This window comes from Myotis myotis, unplaced genomic scaffold (genome assembly GCF_014108235.1).
Source record: "Myotis myotis isolate mMyoMyo1 unplaced genomic scaffold, mMyoMyo1.p scaffold_m19_p_1, whole genome shotgun sequence".
NCBI lineage: Eukaryota > Metazoa > Chordata > Mammalia > Chiroptera > Vespertilionidae > Myotis > Myotis myotis.
Window position 1 is genome coordinate 200177291 of NW_023416313.1, and position 21891 is coordinate 200199181.

Genomic DNA, 21891 nt, shown 5'->3' on the forward strand with positions numbered 1-21891 from the left:
GTAATCCTGGTCTCCAGTGGGTATCATGTGTGCACGTGTGAGAGAGGGATTCGAAGTTTGATGCCAGTATAAGCCTAGAGCTGGGAGTGCAAGTTGTCAAAGTATTGAAAGGATACTGTAGAAAGCTACAAGAGTGGGGGGTCTCAGTAGGGAATAGCCTGGAGGTGGGGGTAAATTTGGGGAGCCTAACTACGATGGAAAGGGCTCCAGTTAAGACCGCTTAAGAGATTCTTGGAAACTCTGGGAGGGGCCCTCCTGCCCCCCTCCTCGCTCTGTTGGGAAAATCTTAGCTCCCCTTAGTTAACTGAGGCCTCCTGTCTTCCACTTGTGCTCACGGCTGGTTTGGCTGGCCCAGGACGCTCAGCAGATTTCGGTCTTAACTAAACCTTGTGACGCTTGGTATGTCTGGGACTTAAGGCTGTTATGAAGCCAGAAACCTGATTTACATAGTTTTAAACCAGATGCCTTCAGAGTTTTCTTTTTTCTATTATGTTTTGTTGGAAATATGGAAACTACCCCGAAATCCTTCCGTGTTACTATGTTTTGTCTCTCACCCCATCGTCTTCTGAAAGGCTCATGCTTAAGCCTTCTTCGGGGTGTGGTGAGAATCTCCTCCCTCTAAATCAAGGGTTCTTTACTTGAGTCTGTGACCTTGGACGAGGTTTAGGGGGTCCATTAAGCCCCTAAAATCTATAGAGTCCTATGTGTGTGTGCGTTTTCTTAGGGAAAGGGACTAGAGCTTACCTAGGTTCTCAGAAGGGTCCACCATCTCCCAGAGCTAAGAAATGCTTGCTTTAACTAGTAAATGCATTGGGAGCTTGGCCTGGACAAGGTGTTGGGTTCCAAGGTAGGACCTTAGCACTGCCGCTTCCTGTGGAGGGCCGAGCTCTGTATTTGAGAGGAAGGGGGAGCCTCTGGGGGTCAAAGAAGTTCAGATCTGAGAGTCCAGCTGGGAGGAGGGAGAACAGAGGAGGGCCTCAGGCTCCACAGGCAGGCTGGGCTGTGTCAGTGTTACAGAGAGAAAGGGGCATTGCTTGGCAGGACCGCAGAGGGCCTCTCCTCTGCAAGTGTCCTTGGAGCCTCCAGGGGCCAAGTCAGGAGGCGGACCGGGGAGGCCAGCAGTCAGAAGTCATGGCTGCTCCAGGCTTGAGGTTCTGGGGAGCAAGGAGGGCAGGAACATGGCTCTCTGGACAAGGGAGGCAGGGCAGGGAGGGAGAGTCAAAAGAAAGGGAGGGAAGCCTGGCTGGTGTGGCTCAGTGACTTATGAACCAGGAGGGCACTGACTCCCGGTCAGGGCACCTGCCCGTATTGTAGGCTGCATCCCCAGTAGGGGGCGTGTAGGAGGCAGCTGCTTGATGACTCTCTCTCATCATTGATGTTTCTATCTCTCTCTGAAATCAATTTTTTAAAAAAGAAAGGGAAGGACAAGGGAACAGGAGCGAAATGACTAACTCTCAGCATGGGAGGGAACTCTTAGGAGTTGTAAAGTGAGAAGAGAGGCTTCTTGCTACAAACGGACCCAAAGGTGGTGCAGGGAGCTCCATCAATGGAGGTGCTGAGAACTGGGCCGGCCGGAGCCCCAGGAACACATGCTGGAGGCAGCGAGCCTCTCCTGGCAGGGCGTCCAGGCGGGATGACCTCATTCCTTCCCGTCTCAGCGACTGAGACTTTATTATTCCAGCCTCTAGGTAGACATTACGCTATGCCGAGCCTAAAGGTTAGCTGCCTTTGCCTGGGACGCTCATGCCCCCCTGGCCAGAGGGGCCTAACCAGCCCCAGCTGCCCTAGAGAACCCCCGGTGGGAGTAACTGGAACACCTCTCCTGGGGCTCCTCCACTGTGGGTCCTCCCTTGAGTTTAGGGGCTGCAGAGGCAGGCAGGGCGCTCCCACAGGGAGCTGGCCACCCTCCCTGCACTGTGAGCATCCTGACAAAGACTTTTCTGCTGCCCACCTGGTACACCCTGCAGGGGCAGGCTTGAAAGTGAATGTAGCAGGTAAAATAGACACCCAGGTACCTGTACTGGCAGAGACAGAAATCTGAGCTCCGCGTTGAATAACTGCAAGGCCTGTTCCAAAGACCTCCTGAGCCTGGCTTCCAGGACAGACAAGCGATTCCCAGTGAGCCCGAGGCAGCCCGTCCCTCCACCTTCCCAGGTCCTCCCGCATTAAACCTGTCAGGATGAGGCCCCGCTGGCATATCCACTAATTGCGCTCTCTTGGAATCAGTCCAGGGTGCCCAGGGAGCCTGCCCAAGACTGCAATCCACTTAATGAGGACTGGGCACTTAGCAGTAATGAAACTTCTTTTTCCCTAAACGTTGAGGTCACTTGGGGGTAGGAAGCGGAGGGAGTGTGCTGGCTAGTCCATAGGGGAGGGGTTAAGGGTGGTCCCCTGCTGTCTGGAAAACTCAGCAAACCCCAGCGAGGAACCCCAAAGCGTTGGCAAGTGCCCTGAATATTTTTCTTGCCAGGCCCGGCTGCAGAATGTTCTGGCAGGCCCCAAGCCCCTGAGCTAGGACCCCTTTGGAGCAGTGAGCCCCTTGGTCTTGCTTCTGACGCATGGTGGTTACCTGTCTGCCCCAGCGCCCTGCAAACTAAGTATTTGGATGTGTGGAACCCCCCGAGCTCAGTCTTACGCCCCTTGCCAAGGGAAGGTTGCCCAGGAGTTTGAACCTGGGGGCCTGGGCCCACCCTTGACCTCCTGCCATTAAACTTCTCTGTGGACTCACCTCTAGCGGGTCTGGGACTGGCCAGTTTTAGCACCTCTGTTTGTGTCCATACTCACTCCTGTGGCTCTGGCCTTCTGGTCAGAGACCTCAGTCTCCTCCTGGGATAGACCCATCACTGGCTTTAAACATTTTAAATATTAGCTAGCACCCCAAGTCCTTCTGGGGAGAAGATGAGGCATCAGTGAACAAAACGATGGGTGAGCTGCGCACGTTACAAGTACAGGCAGTGTCACTGTGTGGTCACCACGTTTGTGGCTGTGAGCCATGCCTGCTACTGTGCCACAGACTCTAGCAGGCTGTCGTGGTTCCTCGGGTCCAGTGCTTCTCAGCAGAGCTGCCAGGGTTCTCGTTAGCATGTGGCACGCCAGGCCCACCCGGGACCTCCTGGCTCAACCTTCTCTGTGGACTCGCCTTTAGCAGGTCTGGGATGGCCAGTTTAGAACCTCTGCTTTTGTCCCTCCTAACGGCCTTCTCTCAATGCCTGTGGGACCTGACAGTGATGGGCGACAGGAACGTCACACTTCACACCGAGTTCTCCCTGCCTGCTTTCCTGTCCGGGGGCTCTGCGTGAGCAGCTTGGGGCCAGGGCTGCGACTCCCACTCTGGAAGCCCTCCCGGGACCTGGCCTGGCGCTCGGAGCACCCTTTCCCGTAGTCACATGCATTTGAGCCACATTCATACATGTTCATGTGTGAAGAGCAGCTTGTCTGGCAGGGAACACTGGGCCAGGAGAAGGACAGTTCAGGTCCAACCTGTGGTTTTCCCAGGCGAGTTAAGGCCAGCCAATATGTCTGAGCACCCATCTTGTACAAGAACGGCTATGGTAGAAAGTGAAGCAGATTCATGTGATAAAGTCACCCACTGGACTTGAACCATCCAGGTTGGAGACTCGGGCTGGAGAGGATAGCTTGATTCTGTACAGGCTGAGCGAGTCTGAGAGGCCTCTGGCTGGAGGAGCCATGTCTTCCTGGCTGCCCGCAGCCCACCACCTGAGCTATGGGAGAGAATCTGGTGGGGCTGATGGTTCCTATGGCATCTGAGCCGTGCTCTCTGGGGTGGGGGTGTCTGCCCGTGGCCCAGGTTCTCAGAGCCGGACCCCAGCCACACCCTGGAGGAGCGAGTGGTGCACTGGTACTTCAGCCAGCTGGACAGCAACAGCAGCAATGACATCAACAAGCGGGAGATGAAGCCCTTCAAGCGCTACGTGAAGAAGAAAGCCAAGCCCAAGAAATGCGCCCGGCGCTTCACCGACTACTGTGACCTGAACAAGGACAAGGTCATCTCGCTGCCCGAGCTGAAGGGCTGCCTGGGTGTGAGCAAAGAAGGTGAGTGCTCCCCCTGGGCTCCTGGTCTTCCAATACGTGTCCCACCAGGCTCAGGGACCAAAGGCTCTCCAATCAATGGACTCCTAGCTACTCACTTATTCATCTGTGTCCTGGGAGGATGCTATGCTTCATGCTAGATGCCTGCACACTGGAGGAAGTGATAAACAAGGTCCCCATCCTTCCTCAGATCTGCAGATGTTTACAGATGTTGTGATAAGTGCTGTGAGAGTGTGTTAGGATAGGCCAGGTGCAGACCCACACATGCAATGGCTCAGCACAGTGGAAATCTGTGTCTCTTCCACATAATAGTTCAGCATGATTCCAAGTCAGTGTGTGTGTGTGTGTGTGTGTGTGTGGTGAGTAGGGGAAGGAAGAAGCAGGGATTGCTCCTTACTCTGAAATCCCAGCTAAGAATGACTGTGCCATCTTTATCAGGTGGCTTCCAAGGTCACCATGGAGTCATCTGCATCCCCAGTCAAGGGTAAAGCATGGAGTAGTGCACGTGGGGAATTTTATGGGCCAGCCCGGAAGTGACACACGTCACCTCCCGTATTTCACTGGCCGGAACTCAGTCACTGGACCACACCCAACAGTAAGGAAGGCTGGGAGCCAGGAGGAGGAGGAGGGGATAGAGTCTGGCCAACATCTAATCTTCCCTGTCACAGGCAGACAAGTACAGAATATCGTAGGGACATCGGTAGGGGCACCTCCGTCAGCGTGGGGCCAGACGGCCTTGGAAAACTTCTTGAAGGAACTGATGTCGAAACCAGGGATCCGCAAACCCTGGCTGTGAGCCCAGTCTAGTCTGTGGCCTGTTTTCATATGGTCTGTGAGCAAGAATGATTTTTATATTTTTAAAGGGATGTAATTTTTTAAAAAAGATGAAGGAATGACAGAGACAGTACATGGCCCACAAAGCCTGAAATATTTGCTATCGAGTCCTTCACAGGTAAGTTTGCCAACCCTGGTCTAAACCAGTGCCTGAGGAATGAGTAGGAGCTGGCGAAGCAGCCAGGCCAGGTGAGGGGAAAGGAAGAGGGCAAGTGCAGTGGCGAGGACACCGAGTGGGAGAGGAACTCAGAGGTGTAAGTGTGGCTGCAGCGAATGTCTGAGGATGGCAGGAGAGGGGCGGGGCAGGAAGCACGGTGAGATTCAACTTTATAAGGCTAGTGGAAAGCTGTTGAAGGGGCTCAGTGTAAGAAACTATAGATCAGTTTTGCTTTAGAAAATTATTCTGGCTGCAGCGTGGGAAACAGAATGGAGATGAACAAGGTCCAGTACCCAACAGGAGGCTGTGGCATCGTCCAGGCAGGAGGCGGGGGAGGCCCAAGTTATGAGAAAGCCAGTGGGGATGAAGAGAGTGGGGTTTGAGAGAGGCAGGACATAGTGGCTGAGTGGAGATGGGGATGATGGACAGCTGGACGGGGGGCCATTCACTGAGGTGGGCGGCATGGAAAGGAGAGCAGAGCGCGCATAGGGGCCGGGGAAGGCACCAAGCATGTTAGGGTGTGTCAAGTGGGATGCGCCCGAAGATGGGACGATCAGTGGAGCAGGTGAAGGGTCTGGGCTGATGGTACTGACTTGGGTGATGCTGACTTATTTGAAATGCAAGCTTTGGGAAAGGTGAGGTCACCTAGGAGGAGACCCAAGGCCTTGTCCTTGTTCTAACCCTCAGTGGATGGTGTAAACGCGGGGACTGCATGGGCAGTGGCTGAGTCACCCTAGGTATCCAGTCTCAGGACCCGCCCCCTCCATCTCTGGGTTTTGGCCCCGGTTCTGGAATGAGTGACCTCATCACTCTGGGCACTTCCATCCAGTGAGGATGCCACTTTGTGTCCCCAGAGTTCTCGGAGTCACCAGTGTCATGGTTCAAACCCTGCCTCTGCCTCAGACTAGCTCTTTCGCCACACACACACTACTCAGCCCCTCGGGGCTCCAGTTTCTCCATCTGTAAAATGGGAATAACTATAGCATCTACCTCGCTGGGCTGTTGGGCCGATTCAGTGAGATAGTGAGTGAGAGCATTTATCACAATGCCCGAGACATTGAGAAAGCTCAATAGAATGCCAGTATTACTGTTCTTCTTCATGAGATTCCTGCCTCTTTGTCAGTAGCACTTACCACTCTGTATTGCACTTGACTGTTCTGTTTCCCCTGAAAGCCATGGACTGTGCCTTTTTAATTCCTTACCGCTAGCATCGTGCATGGTACCTGGTAGCAGTCCATTAGAACCTTGTCAAATGAGTGAATGAATAGATGAGGGGGTTGCCCCTTGTGGTGACATCCTGCTTCGACACATGTGGAATCTGTGCTTTTTTCACAGAGCACATGCAGAGGCCAATATTGGAAAGAGACCACCCAGTGTTAGTGTAGGCCCAGGCCTAACCAGGAGAACTTCTGAGCAGAGCAGGGATGGGCACACAGAGGTCTGTAGCGACTCTGCCCTTGGTCCCCTGCCCATGAGGGAAGTGAAGGCCCACACAGCGCCCAGGCCTAGAGGAGGCAGAGTGTGGTGACCTCGGGGCCACGCAGTCCTTGCTGGGCACCAGGTGTCTGACAGTCCCGGCTGCTGCACGGGCCCTGAAGGCAGCCTCCAGCTCTGCCTCTTGCCAGCCCTGCAGTTTTCAGCAAGTTACTTACACTCTCCGAGCCTCAGCTTCCTCACGTGCAAAATGGAGATGATGTTATTCACTTCCTAGATTTAACACGATGGTGCATGTGAAGAACTTAGCCCAGACCTGGTCCGTGGTGAATGCACAAAAGAAAATTAGTAGTAATAGGGGTACACACCCACGGACTGACAGCAACTTCCCTGGTCCCTCTGTTCTAGGAGCCTCCGAAGGCCACTTGGGTTGATGGTTGTAGGGAATGGAGCCCTTGCCTTGGTCATCTGGTGTCATGTGCTGCCCTCTGGTGGGCTGAGAGGGGCTTGCATGCCAGATGGGGGCACGGAAGGGTTTGGGGAAGGATGCCGTGTTTGGGATGAATGTAGCTTTGGGTCTGCGGGACCAAATTTTTTGGAAATGACTCCTGAACACGGGTATTTTTAGCAATCAGACTCCTCACTGGGAGCAGAATTCTCTGTGGCAGAAAAAGTCTAGGCCTCTTTCTTAACTGACCCTTCCCAGTTTATAAAGCACCTTTGTCAGGAATATTGTCACCATCCTGTGAGACAGGCAGGGTGGAGACCAGTTCCTCCATTTTTGAAAAATGGCAGCTTGCCCTTGAATTGCCCTGGATGCCGCCTGCTCTGGGTCAGGCCCCTGTTGCCCGCTGCCCTCCTTGGTGGTTCGGAAGCAGAGCCAGGTCTGAGTTTGCTTCGCCACATAAAGGCTGTGCCATTTCCAAGCCTCCTATGGGGACGTGACCATTTTCTAACTATCACCTACAATTGCCCTGAGGAATGCATTGCTGGACTTAGGCGAGGGGACTAGCGCGGTGAGCCTCACAGGGCGAGCTGATTGCTCCTGGCTGTGAGTCCCTTCTAGTCTCAGCGGGTGGGCGGGGCTGCGGGAGCCTCTAGGTGCCGAGGTCTCAGCTCACTACTGGGAGAAGCGCTGCTGGCTGGAGTCCATGAAAGATGGCTCTGCCTCTTCCCAGCTGCCTGTCTTTCCATGTAGAATTGGCTTTACCAACATCTGCCCCGTGCCCCAGCCCACCCCATGTCCTCTCCCTCTCAGGAAGGTCTTCAGGAAGGTTAGCATAACTGGAGGCACATGGAACAGTGGGCTCACTTGGCCAGCGGGTGGCGTGGATCCCACAACGCTTCATACTCTTCACAGCCCTCTCTCAACCTCCACGGATTCTCGATCCTCAGGGCAGTCCTATGAGAGGCAGAGCAGGAGCAGCAGGTCCTTGGTCCTAACTCCCACTCTTCAGACTTACCCCGAGGGTGGCGGACATGCATAGTCACATGACTCCAGTCACATGACTCCTGGTGTGCTGCCTCCCAACTGCCCACTCTTCCTTTAGAAGACCTGGGCCCCGCAGGAGCCTCCCTGTGGGGCGGAATGGGAGTTACAGAGCACACCTTGGACCCTGGTCAAGTCACTCAACTGCTCCGAGCCTCGGTTTCCAGATATGTCAAGTAAAAGGGAGGGACCCGGTGGTCGCAAAGATGCTTCCACCTGACATTCTGTGACTTGGAGAACCAGGACCAAGAAGGTTATGCACATGTCCATCGGCACCAAAGCTCTTCTGAGCTAACAGAGAGGCCCCCTGTGGGGCCTGGCCTGATGGAAAAGGGACTTTGTTTAAAGGTGTAGGCTAGCAATGAGCTCACTCCGGCAGAGCAGGGCTGCCGACACCCACAGAATGGGAAGCACAGCGCAACCCCTGGCTCTTTCCCTCGTCCACTTCCTTCTGGGGCTAGAGGGGATGGAGAAGAAGCTCTGCCCGTTCCCTGGGTCAAGGCCACTCGAGCGTCATATGTTCCTATTTGTTGCAGGTGGTAGTCTTGGCAGCTTCCCCCAGGGAAAACGAGCAGGCACAAACCCATTCAGTAAGTTGCCTTCTTTCTGGGGTCTGCTCTATGGGCCCCCTCACACAGCTTTGGTACTGCAGTGGGAGTGGAGGGATTGGCCAAGGACCTAGCCTCCTATTTAATTTTTTTTCTCTTTTTGCTGAGGATACAGGAGAAAGGTTGGTTAGTGCTGTGAGGATCCCACCATCCCCACCTGTAGATGAGCACCGGCCGCTTCTGCCAGCCCCGGGTGAAAGGCTGGCATCTGGGACGAGTGTGGTTTGTGCAGAGCAAGCCAATCTCATTCCGGTTACCATGTGATGATGCCTCCTGGTGGCAGCGAATGGGCTGGTGAAAACATGGGCTCATCTGCAAGTCTAGGCTACCTGTGTCCTGCTCCAGCCCTTATCTAGCAGCAGGTGGAAAAGGCTGCTCTTTGGGGGAAATGGATCCATGTAGTTGGCTTTCTCATAAACCCAGCTCTACCTTCTTCTTGTTTATATCGCCCCTTCTCAGTAGGACGCCTCGTCTAAGAAGCAGAAAACCAAAGGGCAGGCGGCGAGACCAGGGAGGCAGGACGGATCAGCAGACGCCTGACCTTCGACCTTGCCACGGCCCAGCCACATCCCCTGTAACATGAGTGGTGCCCACCCTGTTTGCACTTTTAATAACTCTTATTTGCGTGTGTTCTTTTTGGTTTCATTTGTAAACACCAATATCTAATACCACAGTGGGAAAAGGAAAGGGAAGAATGATTGTTTATTCTCTCTCTTATTGTAAGTTTTTGGATCTGCTACTGACAACTTTTAGGGGTTTTTTGGGGGGTGGGAGGGAGGTGTTGCGGGACTGAGAAGAAAGAGATTTATATACTGTATATAAATATATATGTAAATTGTATAGTTCTTTTGTACAGGCATTGGCATTGCTGTTTGTTTATTCCCTCCCTCTCCCTGCTCTGGGTGTGGGAGCTCTGGCCACACGGCCCAGCTTCCTACAACCCAGGGCTGAGTCCCCAGCCCACCTGCATTCTGTCTGGAAACTGACCCCGTGTGCACATGGGTGGGGGCCTGTGATTATATTGCAGACTCTTCCAGTCCTTTCTGGTGGGAGGAGGGAATTGCCCCACGTCGTAGCTGTCTAGGTTGGCAAGACACATCGCCGCTGACCTTCTCAAGGGAGCTTGTGTTGGGGGAGAGGTGGAGGGAGGGGAATAGGGAGCTCAGACACCAGTTCCCCCTGTTACCCAGACCCCCAGGTGGCCCTGGGCCCATAGGCAGACCAGGATTCTAGTGACCCCTGTGCAGATGTCCTCAGAGGATTTGCATCAACATTTCTCCCACATTTAGTACCTACTCTGTGTAAAACATGAGAGGGAGGGCAAAGAGGAAAAAGGCACATAGTGGGGCTCTTATTTAGAGGTCAGTATTTAAGCAGTGGAAGGAAGAGGACAGAAAGCATTGTTGGCGAATGCAGGGCCCGCAGAAGGGCTCCTCCCCTGCAGGCCCGCTGGGGAGGCTTCTGAGACCTGGCCCTCCTAGGCTGCCCGGTCACACTGGGTGTTCCCTCCACTCTCCCGCCCCCGCCATCTCAGTGATCAGCGCAGCCTGGGGGAGGGGTGGGGTCCCGCACCTTGTAGGTAACCGAATGGTTTTATTTTTTAACCCTGAGGTTCTTCCTGTTTCCTCAAATGCTTTTAAGGGCTTCCAGGCTTGAGGCCAATTCCAGCACGACCCTGACCTTGGGCCTCCTACTTCTGCCTCTCCTTGGAAGTACAGGAATAATAACCCAGTTGGGGGAATACTGGCCTCACTTTCGTCAGACCTTTTCCCAGGGTTCCAGTGGGGGCTGCCCCGCCTTCGGGCAGAGCAGCTTCCTCTGCCCAGGTGACCATGCCCCCTCAGACAGAGAGCAAGTGACGCTTGGCGCCTCATCCCAGGAGCAGCTGTGGCAGCAGGGAGGGAGGGCGGGTCCCCCGGGGCTTGCTCTTGCAAATCTGGCCTTACTTGGCATCGAGTCCCAGTGTTCCCATAGGTGCACCCACCTTGCAGACGGTGTATCCCACCTGGGTCTGGAGAGCTGGCCCCTCAAGGCCTGACTGGGGGGAGGGCCCTCCGGGGGGAGCATGGCCTTTTGTGACATGGTCTGAAGGTTCTGGCTGTCCTGGAGGAAGTCCTAGAGTTCATCTCCAGATGACTGGAGGCCCTATCCCAACATGGGGACGTAGAAAGGCAGCCCTCGCCCATTTCCACCCTGAGAACTGGGCGTGCTGGCACTGGACGGCCCTGCTGGGAGACCCAGCCCCTTTCTGGGCCTGCAGGAAGCATTCAACACGGAGAAGGCGGTCCTGGAGAAACCCAGCTCTCCCCCAGGCTTCTTCCTCCTCGCCTGTGTAGCTGTGCTGTGTGCTTTTCCTTTGTGAGGAGGGAGGGACACTATTTGTAGCTTGTTTTATGACAAATAAAAATGAGTAAACCTTGGTGGCTGTTGCCTCTTTCTTTGGGTGGCTTCTGGATGTGCATAATTTCCTAAAAGGTCCAGTTGTCCCCCGGCTCGGGTGCCTTCCACACTGATCCTAGGAAGTCCCAGCGGCTGGAGGGAACCCAGATGTGGCCACGAGGTGGCACCAGACTTTGTTGGGAGGACACTGACTGGTCCCCTTGCCCTTGCCTACACTGTCTGTGTCCTCTTTGTAATTCTCCTTCTTGCCTCCACCCATTCAACTGCCCCCTCCAAACCATTCTGGAAAGTACAGAACGTCACTGGCTGTGCTTTGGGGGTAGAACTGGAGGGGGCGGACAGCCCATCCCATGGCTCCAGGCTGGTGGTTGGGAGTGGGCACATTGGCCGCAATCCAGATTGCAAGACCCCAGGCTGGGAAGCAGCTTTAGACTAGGGAACAGCTCCCCAGTGGGGTTCTGCCAGCTGGGTCCTGGTTTTGTGGGGGACACGTTTAGATCAAGGCAGCTGGGGTGGTTCCCAGAGCGGGAGGACTTCAGGTGAGGACTGGCAGCAAAGACGAGGCTCTCCATTCTCTCCAGGGCTCCCGGCGTCTTTCCCCCTTGTCCCGTCTCTACACACAGCTGTCCCGGGAAAGGGCTTCCTCGCCTCCTCCACATCCTTTTGCCATACTCTGCGGCCTTGACACGTGCAGGTGAGCAGGAGGTATTTCCCCTTGAAAACGTCTCCCAATCTTTGGGAAAGGGTCTACCCCTTTGAACGTTGTCACAGGGGTCCCTCCTCCTCTAGTGCTGACACAGCCACCACAGCCCAGCAGGTCGGGCTCCCCATTCACACATTGGTTCAGACTCCCGGGTTCAGTGAGTTGCCGTCTGCCTCCAGCTGGGAAAGGCAGAGCCAGGGATCACCTTCAGGTTTTCTGAGTCCCAGCCCAGAGCTCCGCCCACTCCCCAGCTGCCTTCCTTGAGGGGCTAGAATAGCAACCTGCTCCCTCCTGTCCAGCTCTGGCCCCAAGGTGCTTGCTTTCAGCTGTGAGAGCATTTTTTTCTCTGAGCAGTTTAGAGGCTCATTAAAAGCCGCTAATTTGCAGAGGACTATCCTATGCTTAAGGGATTTGGGGAAGAGAAATAAGGGGGTATTTGCTCATTCGGGACCTCATTGGGAGACTTGGGGGTGACCTAGCCTCCAGCAGAGAGACCAGCCTGGTGTGGGAAGGGGGCGGGTCTGAGCTCACACTTGGCTGGAGGCCCCATTTAGCTTTCCATTGCTTTCATAAATAAATAAATAAATACATACATACATACATACATACATACATACATACATACAAAACAACAACAAACTGGCAGCAGGGCCAAGAGTCAAGAAAAAGTGAAAGATCCATCCACCCAGTTTCTTCCTGCACCGAGGCCCTGAGCCAGGCTTAGCCCCTGTGGGGGGGAGAACACTGGGCATTTTCAGTCGGGATGTCACAGATGACAGCTGCAGGGCCAGGCATCTTGTCGGGGCCCCTATGATGCTATCAGAGGAGGGGCCTCCAGGCGGTACCCACCCTGGTTTCCTGGGTGAGATGGGAGATGGGCAGCACCAATCCCTTGTAGAAACAAACCCAGAGAAAGCCAGGCTGATCCTCTGGTCATTTACTCCCAAGTTTCCAAATGACCTACAAGGCCCACCAAGGAGGCTGCTTTCCCAGGCACCCGGCTCTTCTGCCTGTGGCATCGGCCTTTCCCCAGCTAGAGGTGAGGACAGGTAGAGCTAACTTTTTCACATAATACCATCAAAGGCAGCCCTCAATTCTAAAGCTGGGGTCACTGCACCCCTTCCTGTGCCTTCCATGAACTGATAGGGAGGAGGGTCATTCCCTTGGCTACATGCCTGCCTATTAAAAGCCTGTGTAACCCAGGCATCTCTTGTCATTTCTTGTCAACTCTAGGCGAACTCTCGGACCCTCGCCAACACCTCATCGATGCAGCTGCAGACCTCCCGTCTGCACCACCGGTTTTTCCTTTAACAAGGTGCACTCTTTAATAAGGTGAAGGTCACTTTGCCTGGAGTCTTCCTAGCCAAAGCTTTGACTCTGGCTAATGGTCCATGGTCCTCCCACAAGACAATGGGCACATTGCTAAAGGCTGCGTGAGAGCCAGTCAGGAGAGACCAGGAGAAGCTGCAGTAATACACTCCCCAACCTCATAGCTTCAATCACACAGGGTTCTTCACTCCTGCAGCACAGCCGTCAGGAGAATCTCGACGGCACTTGAAATCTGCTACTGAGATTGTCACAGTCTCAGCCTCCAGCCCGGGCTCCGCTGAGTCCTGGCTCCCAGACACTTCCACTTGGTGTCCCACAAGCCCCGAAACTCAATATGCCTCAAGCCTGACACACACTCTCCACCCACCTCTCCTCAGTGCTGGTGCACCAGCCAGCCTCTCCCTGGGCCTGGAGCCGAGAGCCCTCCCTGCCTCCTCCTATGTCCTTCCCTCCCATCCATTCAGTTCATCACCATGTCCTGTAAATTCCCCTCCCATTTCTTTCCCCTGTGCCCTCCTTCCCACCCGTAGGGCCCCCTATCATCTGCTCCCTACAACAATCAATAGTTTTATATGGTCTGTGGTCTCCACTCCATTCATTCCCCACCTCAACCACCCCCTTCAATGCAGACAGCTCAGATTGAATTGTGCCCCCCCAAATTCATAAGTTGAAGCCCTAAATTCCAATGTGACCATATTTGGAGACGGGCTTTTTAAGGAGGTAATTATGGTTAAACTAGAGGCCCAGAGCACAAAATCGCACAAGACCCAGAGTCCCTGCCACTGCCGCTGCGGCTACTGCTGTGGGACCCATCAATGCACCTCCTGGTGACCGGTCATTTGGTCGTTTCGGTGTACCGGCATTACAGCCACTGACTTTTATAATATAGATGAGGTCATGAGGGTGGGGCCCTGAACCAACAGGACTGGTGTCCTTACAGAAAGAGGAGGAGGCACCTGAGCCAAGGCACAGTGAGAAGGTGGCCATCTGCAAGCCAGGAAGAGAGGCCAAACCGAAAGCCAACCCTGGCGGCAGCTTGATGGTGAACTGCTAGCTTCCACAGCTGTGAAAATATAACTTTTGTTGTCTAAGCCACCCAGTCTGTCTTATTCTGTTATGGCAACCTGAGCAGACTAATACCATGGCTTTCAGGATAAATACAATTGCTTAGTTTAGCCCACAAAACTAATCTTGGTCTGGTCCTGATCCTCAACCACTCCTCCCATACACACTTTCCTGCAAAATGTGCACATTTCATTGCTGTGGCATTACACGCTTCACTGGTGCACATCCAGCTAAACCTGTTGCCTGCACATTGAGTGTTCTCTTCCCGTGTCACACGCTGCTCAATGCCTTCACATTTCACGCTTCCTCCCCGAACAGCAGCATTCATGACAACACATGATCACAAAGCCAGGCAGTATGATGCATCACTTATATATTTAATCCCCCCAAAATCTAAAGTAGATAATAGTATCTTAATTATGTAAATGAGTGAAAAATACAAGGCTTCAGCACCTCAGGTGACATAGTAAAGGTCACCCTGCCAGGACGAGGAGAGCAGGACGGGAACCCAGGTCTTTACAACTGAGTCACTCTGCTCTCGGCCACTTCCCCAGGCAGCATTGCTAACCAGCCCGGCTGTGCACCTCCTCTGTCTTCCTCCTCCAGCTAGTGATGCCTGGTCCTTCAGCATATGGCTCACCCAGTCTGCATCTCAGTGCTTCCAACCAGATGCTCTCAAGCCACCCTGTCCTCACCTCAGCTATAGCCCTGAGCTCTAAGGAGGAAATATGGTGACAATTTGAATTAGGGCTTTTTCTTAATTTGTCATTGGGGAACAGTCAACTAAAGTCTTTGAGTTGGTGAAAAGATTTTCTTTTTGATGTTTAAATAAAGAACTAAGATGAAAACAAACAGACCACAATAGCAATAATTTTCATGGGGCTCATGATTAAAACTCTACCCAATGTCACTTCCTTTTAGAAAGAATCCCCAACTTCTTTGTTCATTATATGTTGCTTTAGGATCTGCTTCAGGCTCCTACAGCCTGTCCATACATCATCCATCCTAGCACATATTTCTACCCACACTGTAATAATTCTCAAGTCTGTTCCTTCTACTGGACTGGAGTGACCACCTTAAGGCTTAGAACGCCTTGCAAACCTGAATGAGGGCAGTTATCATAAAATATTTAAAGAATGTCTGAGATATACTGAGATATTTATATGGGAAGAATTATACAATTAGCACATTTAAAGATAAAATTGAATATACAATAGACACTGAGGCTTAAAGAGCAGTATTGATATCTGCATATTTGAGCATGTAGTAAGATGAATATGATGAGAGATAGGGATGGAGAGAGAGAGGGGGGGAGAGAGAGAGAGAAGAGAGAGAGAGAGAGAGAGAGAGAGAGAGAGAGAGAGAGAGAGAGAATGATAGAGCATAATGGTTTGGAACAGGGGGCTTCACACATGAGCATGCATCTATTCACCTGGAAGGCTTATTAAACACTGTTTGCTGGGACCTGTCCCTAGTAGTTTGGAGAGTCTGGGTGGGGCCTGAGAATTTGCATTTATGATAAATTCCCAGGTGATGTTGATGTCGCTTATCTGGGGCCTATACTTGGAGAATCATTTGTTTAGAGTTTGGTTTCTAATGGTGGATGGATCCAAGTACACATTCGGATTGCTGCTGCTCTGGGCAAATCACCTGTCTACCCCGAGTCTCAGTTTCTTCATCTGAAAAATGGGGCTAATGATCCTTTCTCACAGGGTGGCCAAGATGATTCAATGAGACAACGAAGGTAAAGTACATGGCACAGTGCCTGGTACAAACTCGGGGCTCAGTCTCTGTGAGTCATCCTCCACCTCCTCTTCCTCTGCATCATTGGTGAACTTTGGTGCCGAGGAGCCTGGAAAATCACCTGCTCTAATCCTCATGCATGAACAGTCCAGGACCCCGGTAAGCTGTGACCTTCTTCAGATCTGACACTTAGCTTGTGGTACAGTCAGACCCTTAACTTAGTATTCTTAATGGCACTTAATTTGGTATACAAGAGGGGCATGATATAGATGAACAAAAAAATCCACTAAATGTGGAAGGAGAGTGTGTTCTGTGATGGTAAGTAGTGTGTCATGTCAGTATCTAAAATCTGAGCAGTTTAGGAAAAGTATAATAAAATCTACTTGCTGAGGCAGTGAAATGAGGTGGAAATAGCGCCACGAGATGTACATTCCTTTGCAAACACAGGTGTCATGCGGGACTGTATTACGGAGAGATAACTCCTTGAGGAGAAGCTAAGGGTGTCATTGAAGGGACAACAATGTCAGGAGCAAAGCCACATGGTCTAGCAGGGCAGGGAGGGCACCAGTCTGGCTCTGAGAACTGGTTAGTGGTGGCATCTAGGTTAGTACCCACTTCCTCTTCTGAACCTCCTTTCCCATTCTCTATGGTTCATCCTAGCTTCTCTTTTATGAAAATTAACATCTAAATAACCCCAAAATGGGGCAGCCTCCATAATTGTGACTCAATTTCTTATTCTCTCTCTCTCCCTCCATCCCTCCCTCTTCCGTCCCTCCTTGCAAAAAGGGGACATATGGGTACAAATGGATTTCATCATTTTACATCTACCATTTAATTGGCTAAAGGGCACTTTTCATTTTAAATTTAATGAGTGTCAAAAAGCCAAACAAGCCTTTACCCAAACGCTCCTCCCTGCCTGCCTCGCTGGGTTGTGTCCTGTTGAACTCCATACCCTAGCAGTGCTAACTATTGACCCCATTTCACCCCGCCCCTCCCCCCACGCCTTTGTGCTATTTCCTTTTTTGTCTGTCCTTCAACACCAAGCCCCCTCACCAAGGCAAATCACTATTTATTCTTCCTTCAAGATTCTACGTAAATGTCACATTCTCCGGGAAGTCCTTCCCAGTTCCAGGCTGAGTGTTTCCTTCCATTGTGTCCCCATAGCACTCTACTTATGCCCCTCAGAGCACGCCTGACACAGAACTCTTTCCTTTGCACCTTGGTGGCTCATACGCTCCGTCACTCCTTCCCATCACTTAGCTTTGCTTTGAGAAAGGGCACTAGAGCATATAGTGCACCCGCCAGCCTCCCTTACCTGAGCTGTTCAGACCAGGAGCAGATGCCTGACCCAAAGGGACCAGTGCACAGGCACCCCAACCACTGTGACACAGCCTTCTACAAAGGGTTCTGCTTTCTGGGAATGGCCTTTGGGGATGGGGACTGTGAGGTCATGACACAAATGTGGGGCTGTGAGGTCATGATAGAGAGCTGGGGCTGGTGGCTGTGCTGGACCATGGGCAAGACAAGGAAAGCAGAGAAGCAGCTTGGGAGGGGAGGGGCCAGGCCCACAGGGAGAAGGAAGCAAAGATGGGGAGACGATGTGCTTTGGGGGAGGGAGAGAGTGGCCCTGCAGGATTTCAGGCTCCTGTGGCCTGCCATGCCTCCTGCCTTGGGTGCCAGAGCCCCGCCCCCTAGGTCTTCTCAATATTGCCTCCCTCCATTTCCTGAACTAGTTTAGTGGGTTTCGGTTCCTTGTAACCAAGAGAGCTTTGGTTAAAAGAAGTTTTACCTCCCGCTCGGGACTGTGAGATTCTTGAGGTCAGGAACTTTATCTTACTCTTCCTGCATCAACAGAACGGAGTTCAATGCACAGAAATACATTTGTTGAATGAATGCTGAGCAATCAAATGAATGAGTAGGCCTACTGGTAACGAGCACAGGGCACCACTTGCCTTGCTGGGATCCTGCCCCTCCACACCTCTCTAATACAAAAAGCTCCTTCCCCTTTCATCATCGCAAGTCCACTGCTTATGTCCTCCAGCATCTGAGGAGACGACAGATACACACTGGAGATACCAAGAGGAGACGGCACCTTCACCTCAGCCACACCTGCTCCGGAAGAAACATGGGGAGAAGCAAGCTGTATGCAGAGAGATATAAGTATAGCTTTTATTTTTTTTTAAACCAACCCAACATTTCCACTGGCAACTGGCAACATAGCTTATGACATGAGCACTGTTTCTTTTTAGTTATTTCTTTTTCTTAAAAAATGTGTTTAAAATTAAACAGGTTTTTAAATATTTTTTCCCCTTAAAAATGTATTTATGTCAATGCAGAAAGCTTGAAGATCTGTGGGCAGTTTTGTGATCTCGTGTGTGTGTGTGTGTGTGTGTGTGTGTGTGTGTGTGTGTGTGTGTGTTTAAAGCCAGGTCCTTTCAAAGTTTGCTGGGAGAAGCTCTAGAGGGCAGGGCAATCTCTTTTTCTATAAACTCGGGCTCTGTGGGATTATGGCAACTAAGATTCCTCCTACTGGGACGAGAAGTAGCCCACAGGCTGGAAGGAGAGCTTCGGGAGGTTTTAAACCAAGCAGGACTGTGGGAGATGGCGAGGAATTCCAGTTCCTATCTTGTGAAACGCTTTCAAAGGTGCCTCGGGGTCCAGGAGAGGTGAAAGGGGCCCCTTGTCTTCTTATAAACCTCTACGTTTTCGCATTTCCTCAAGAAATACAGTCAGATCTCTTAGTATGGTGCCTCGGACAGTGAGGGGTGGGGGTGAAGCTGACCTTTCTCAGAAGCCCTGGCATTTTAAATATCTTTCCCCTTAAGCATCTCCCTAGTGGGACATGCCGAGTCTCCTGGCCCAGATACAAAGCCAAAGATACTCAAGAAGGTGAACACCCACTTTGTGTCCCCAGCTGCCCTCTGTCATCCCACACCACTCCTATTTTTGTCCCTTTTCTTCCATTGGGTGGGCCCTCCTGCAGAAGAAAGGACATATAGACATGGACAGCACGAGACAGAATTTGAAAGGCCTGGGCAAGGAAGAGAATGATGACTGCTTCTTTTAAACTTTGACATCAGCAGAGGAAACGCCTCCTGCTCCTGCCACCACCCGGATCTTTGGCGCCCCGCGTAGGTGTACAAGATCACTTCCACCCAGAGATGAACAGGAGATGGGGGACAGGACCTCGGTGGGGCTGAGACACAGCTGTCACCTGCTGAGAGTGGGAGAGCCGGTGTCTGACAATTCACGCCTCTGCCCATCGGCTCAACCCTTGGGTCCCTCCACAGCACCTTTGTCACTAACGTCAGAAAGAAAAGACAAAATGAACTAACAACGAGCAAAACCTGACGGGAAAACGAAAGCAGCCACCATAATGATTCCAATGAAGAGAGAGCCCCAAACCAGCCCCACATGGCTGAGACTTATTTCCATGCCCGCCAGGTGAGTGAGGACAATGGTGCATGGAATTGGACAGACAGGAGGAACCCTGCCCTGATGACAGTAGAAGCACAGGAGTAATCAGAAGGTGAAATAGAAGATGGTGAAAGGATCTGACCTTGGCTACCGGTCAGGGACAGGGGGGTCGGGGGAGATGGGTGGAGGTGGATGTGTTGCTGCTGTTGGTTTGTACTGAATTAAATACTTGGTAGTGTCGGTGTTTCCCCCGTTCTGTCTGATTGATGAAGACTCTGCCCTTTCAGATCACCGCCAGGTGGAGGTCGGGTGAAGTCCCTGGGGCTCGGGTCCTGAAGCCGCCTCTCCAGGGCTGCTCATCCCGAGGAGGTCCCTGGGGGGGGGGGGGGGGGGGAGTGCCCTTCTCTCAGGAGAAGTCCTAGGCCTGCCCTGCTGGAGGCCGTGTCTGTGGCTCAGAACCCCTTGATGTAACAGTAGGCCTCCAGCGTGGCAAAGAGTATGTAGAGGAGCCACAGGCTCACAAAGAGCCCCGTCGTGGCCAGCTTGCAGCCCCGGGGGCCGCCCAGCTCCCCGCCCAGGTGGGGCCGCCTGCGGTACAGGAGCACGCTGATGCAGACGAACGCGAAGATGGTGAAGAGGGTGACGAAGAAGGCCAGCGTGCCCGCAGACACGCGGAACTCCTCTCCCTGCATGGCCCAGTAGATGGCGGCCACGGACCAGGCCAGGCCAAGGCCCAGGAAGACGTTGACGGCGTTGCTGCCGGTGACGTTGCCGATGGAGGCGTCTGCGTACATGTCATGCATGGCGGAGGCTTTGCTGGCAAAGGTATCTGGAAAAGGGCAGAGACGGATGGGAGCTGGAGGCAGGCTGAGACGAGGCAGGCCTGCCTTTGCATGTGTCCCAAGGGCAGCTCGGGCCGGCGGGCTGAGCCCAGGAAGCAGAGGCAGCTCTGCAACTAACAAGCCGTGTGGCCTTGGCCAAGTCACGTCCCTTCTCTGAGCTTCCCATTCCTCACCTGTTGGAGTCTGAGAGATTTCTAAGGGCCTTTCTGGTCCTGAGGTTTACCAAGTAGGTTTGCTGTTCCCTTTTGACTATTTTTTTTTTTTTTTCCAGTAAGAGAAGTTTGTTATCCCATAATACCTCCCTGGGGAACCTTGACATCCTGGGAAGGTGCTCAGAGTAGAGGCCTGACTGTGAGTGTCACCTGGAGTGTTTTACTCACGTAACACAGACAGCTTATTGCTCAGTGCCCGTGGGCTACAGCACTGTAGGTGCTGGGTTCACGGGGACAGAGGACACACTGGGGAGACGCGATGGGGACGTGCAGGTGAGCCTTCACAGCTTGTGTCTAGCACAGGGCCCTGGATGTGGGCATGGAGGGTAGGCCCTGGAGGGACTGTCAGGGACTATAGCCACTGTTTTATTTTACAAGGAAGGAAAATAAGGGTCAAGGAATCTACCCAAGGTCAAATGGGAAATCAGCAAGAGATTTGATCCTAAAAGCCTCCCATACCATCACCTTACATCCAAAGAGTTTCAGCCAAAGCCACAGAATTAGCTGAGGAGACCATGGCACAACCTTCTTCAAGCCCCTAACACTGCCAGCTGTTCCCTGGACCAACTGCAAGAACTTGGAAGTGCCCCCCACTCCCCGGCTGCTGTCCTGGCTGGCCTCCTTGCTGCCACTTTTCTCAGAGCTCCCAGAGAAGACTTCTTGCCTTTGCGCACCTATGACCTTGCTTTTTGCCTCTGATCCTTGGCAATTTCTTCCCACATCTGTTCCTTTTCCCCCATTTCTGCTCCTTCCTCTCCAATAGTTCTGGTCCCTCGAGACCTGGTGAACAGAGATCACCAGGCGCATCCTCCACAAAGCCTCCCCTGGGTCACCCGTCTAACTGTCTACCACCGGATGCCTTTCCATCATAGCCAGACCTCTGGCATCACCGATGTGTACATAATCCCACTGGTCTGTGCTGTGGTGTGGGGAAGAGGTTCTGCCAGAGTGTGACGCAGATTCACTTACTCTCCAGAGGATTTGTTCCCCTGGTCCCGACAGTTCCCCTGGTCCCGCCAGCAGAGTCCTGTCTGCGGAGACTCAGCCTAACCCTCTTACAGAGGATGCTCTCTCTTCCTGTAGCAACTGCCAGGCCAGCAGGAGTTCAGGGTTCAAGTAAGGAGCCTGAGCGAATGCAGCCCCTGTCTCCCTGCTCATGCCACTCGTCACCCCAGCCCAGCTTACACATACCCCCTTCTTAGAAGCCATTCCTGACCCAGCCTCACCTGCCCCCCCCCTCGTTTATGCTTGCACAGAACCTGCACTTCCTCTTCACAGACTTTATCGAGATGACTTTAATTACAGGAGCTGAGTGTACTCTCTGTCACTAGATTGTAAGTCCATGTGGAGAGGAGAAGCGTGTGTGTCTTGCCTCCCACTATAGTCCCAGCAGCTAGCACAAGGCTCTATCAGTCTCAGCAAATATGCAAATATCTGTCTAATGAATGAATAAGTGCATGTCTGTTCCTGTCTACCTTTAGGTGTTTGTGAGAAAGCAAAGAGGTTCTAAGCTTCCTTCGCCTGATCCAGTGGGAGACACTTCTTACTCACAGATGTCCTTCTAAGCAGAGGAGGCCAAGAATACCCGTGGGAATTTCTACTGTGACA

The 21891-nt window shown here is 52.7% G+C and overlaps 2 protein-coding genes across 12 annotated transcripts in view; one reads left to right on the plus strand and one right to left on the minus strand.

Moving 5' to 3' along the window:
* SMOC1 (SPARC related modular calcium binding 1) overlaps nt 1-10992 on the plus strand; it is a 149768-nt gene extending 138776 nt beyond the window's left edge. The window contains exons 11-13 of one of the 5 annotated variants that reach the window (XM_036311338.1): nt 3809-4053; nt 8501-8554; nt 9032-10992. In XM_036311338.1, coding sequence (XP_036167231.1) covers nt 3809-4053; nt 8501-8554; nt 9032-9048 — 316 coding nt within the window. In that variant the 3' untranslated portion in view covers nt 9049-10992. Of the gene's footprint in view, nt 1-3808; nt 4054-8500; nt 8555-8680; nt 8986-9031 lie in introns of those variants that run through there. The other 4 variants (XM_036311347.1, XM_036311356.1, XM_036311365.1 and 1 more) reach the window with 4 other exon arrangements.
* A 6053-nt stretch (nt 10993-17045) lies between these two features.
* SLC8A3 (solute carrier family 8 member A3) overlaps nt 17046-21891 on the minus strand; it is a 136932-nt gene continuing 132086 nt past the window's right edge. For 3 of the 7 annotated variants that reach the window (XM_036311415.1, XM_036311426.1, XM_036311406.1), the window contains one exon: nt 17064-20058. In XM_036311415.1, the coding sequence (XP_036167308.1) occupies nt 19682-20058 (377 nt within the window). In that variant the 3' untranslated portion in view covers nt 17064-19681. Of the gene's footprint in view, nt 20059-21891 lie in introns of all 7 variants that reach the window. The other 4 variants (XM_036311435.1, XM_036311397.1, XM_036311388.1 and 1 more) reach the window with 2 other exon arrangements.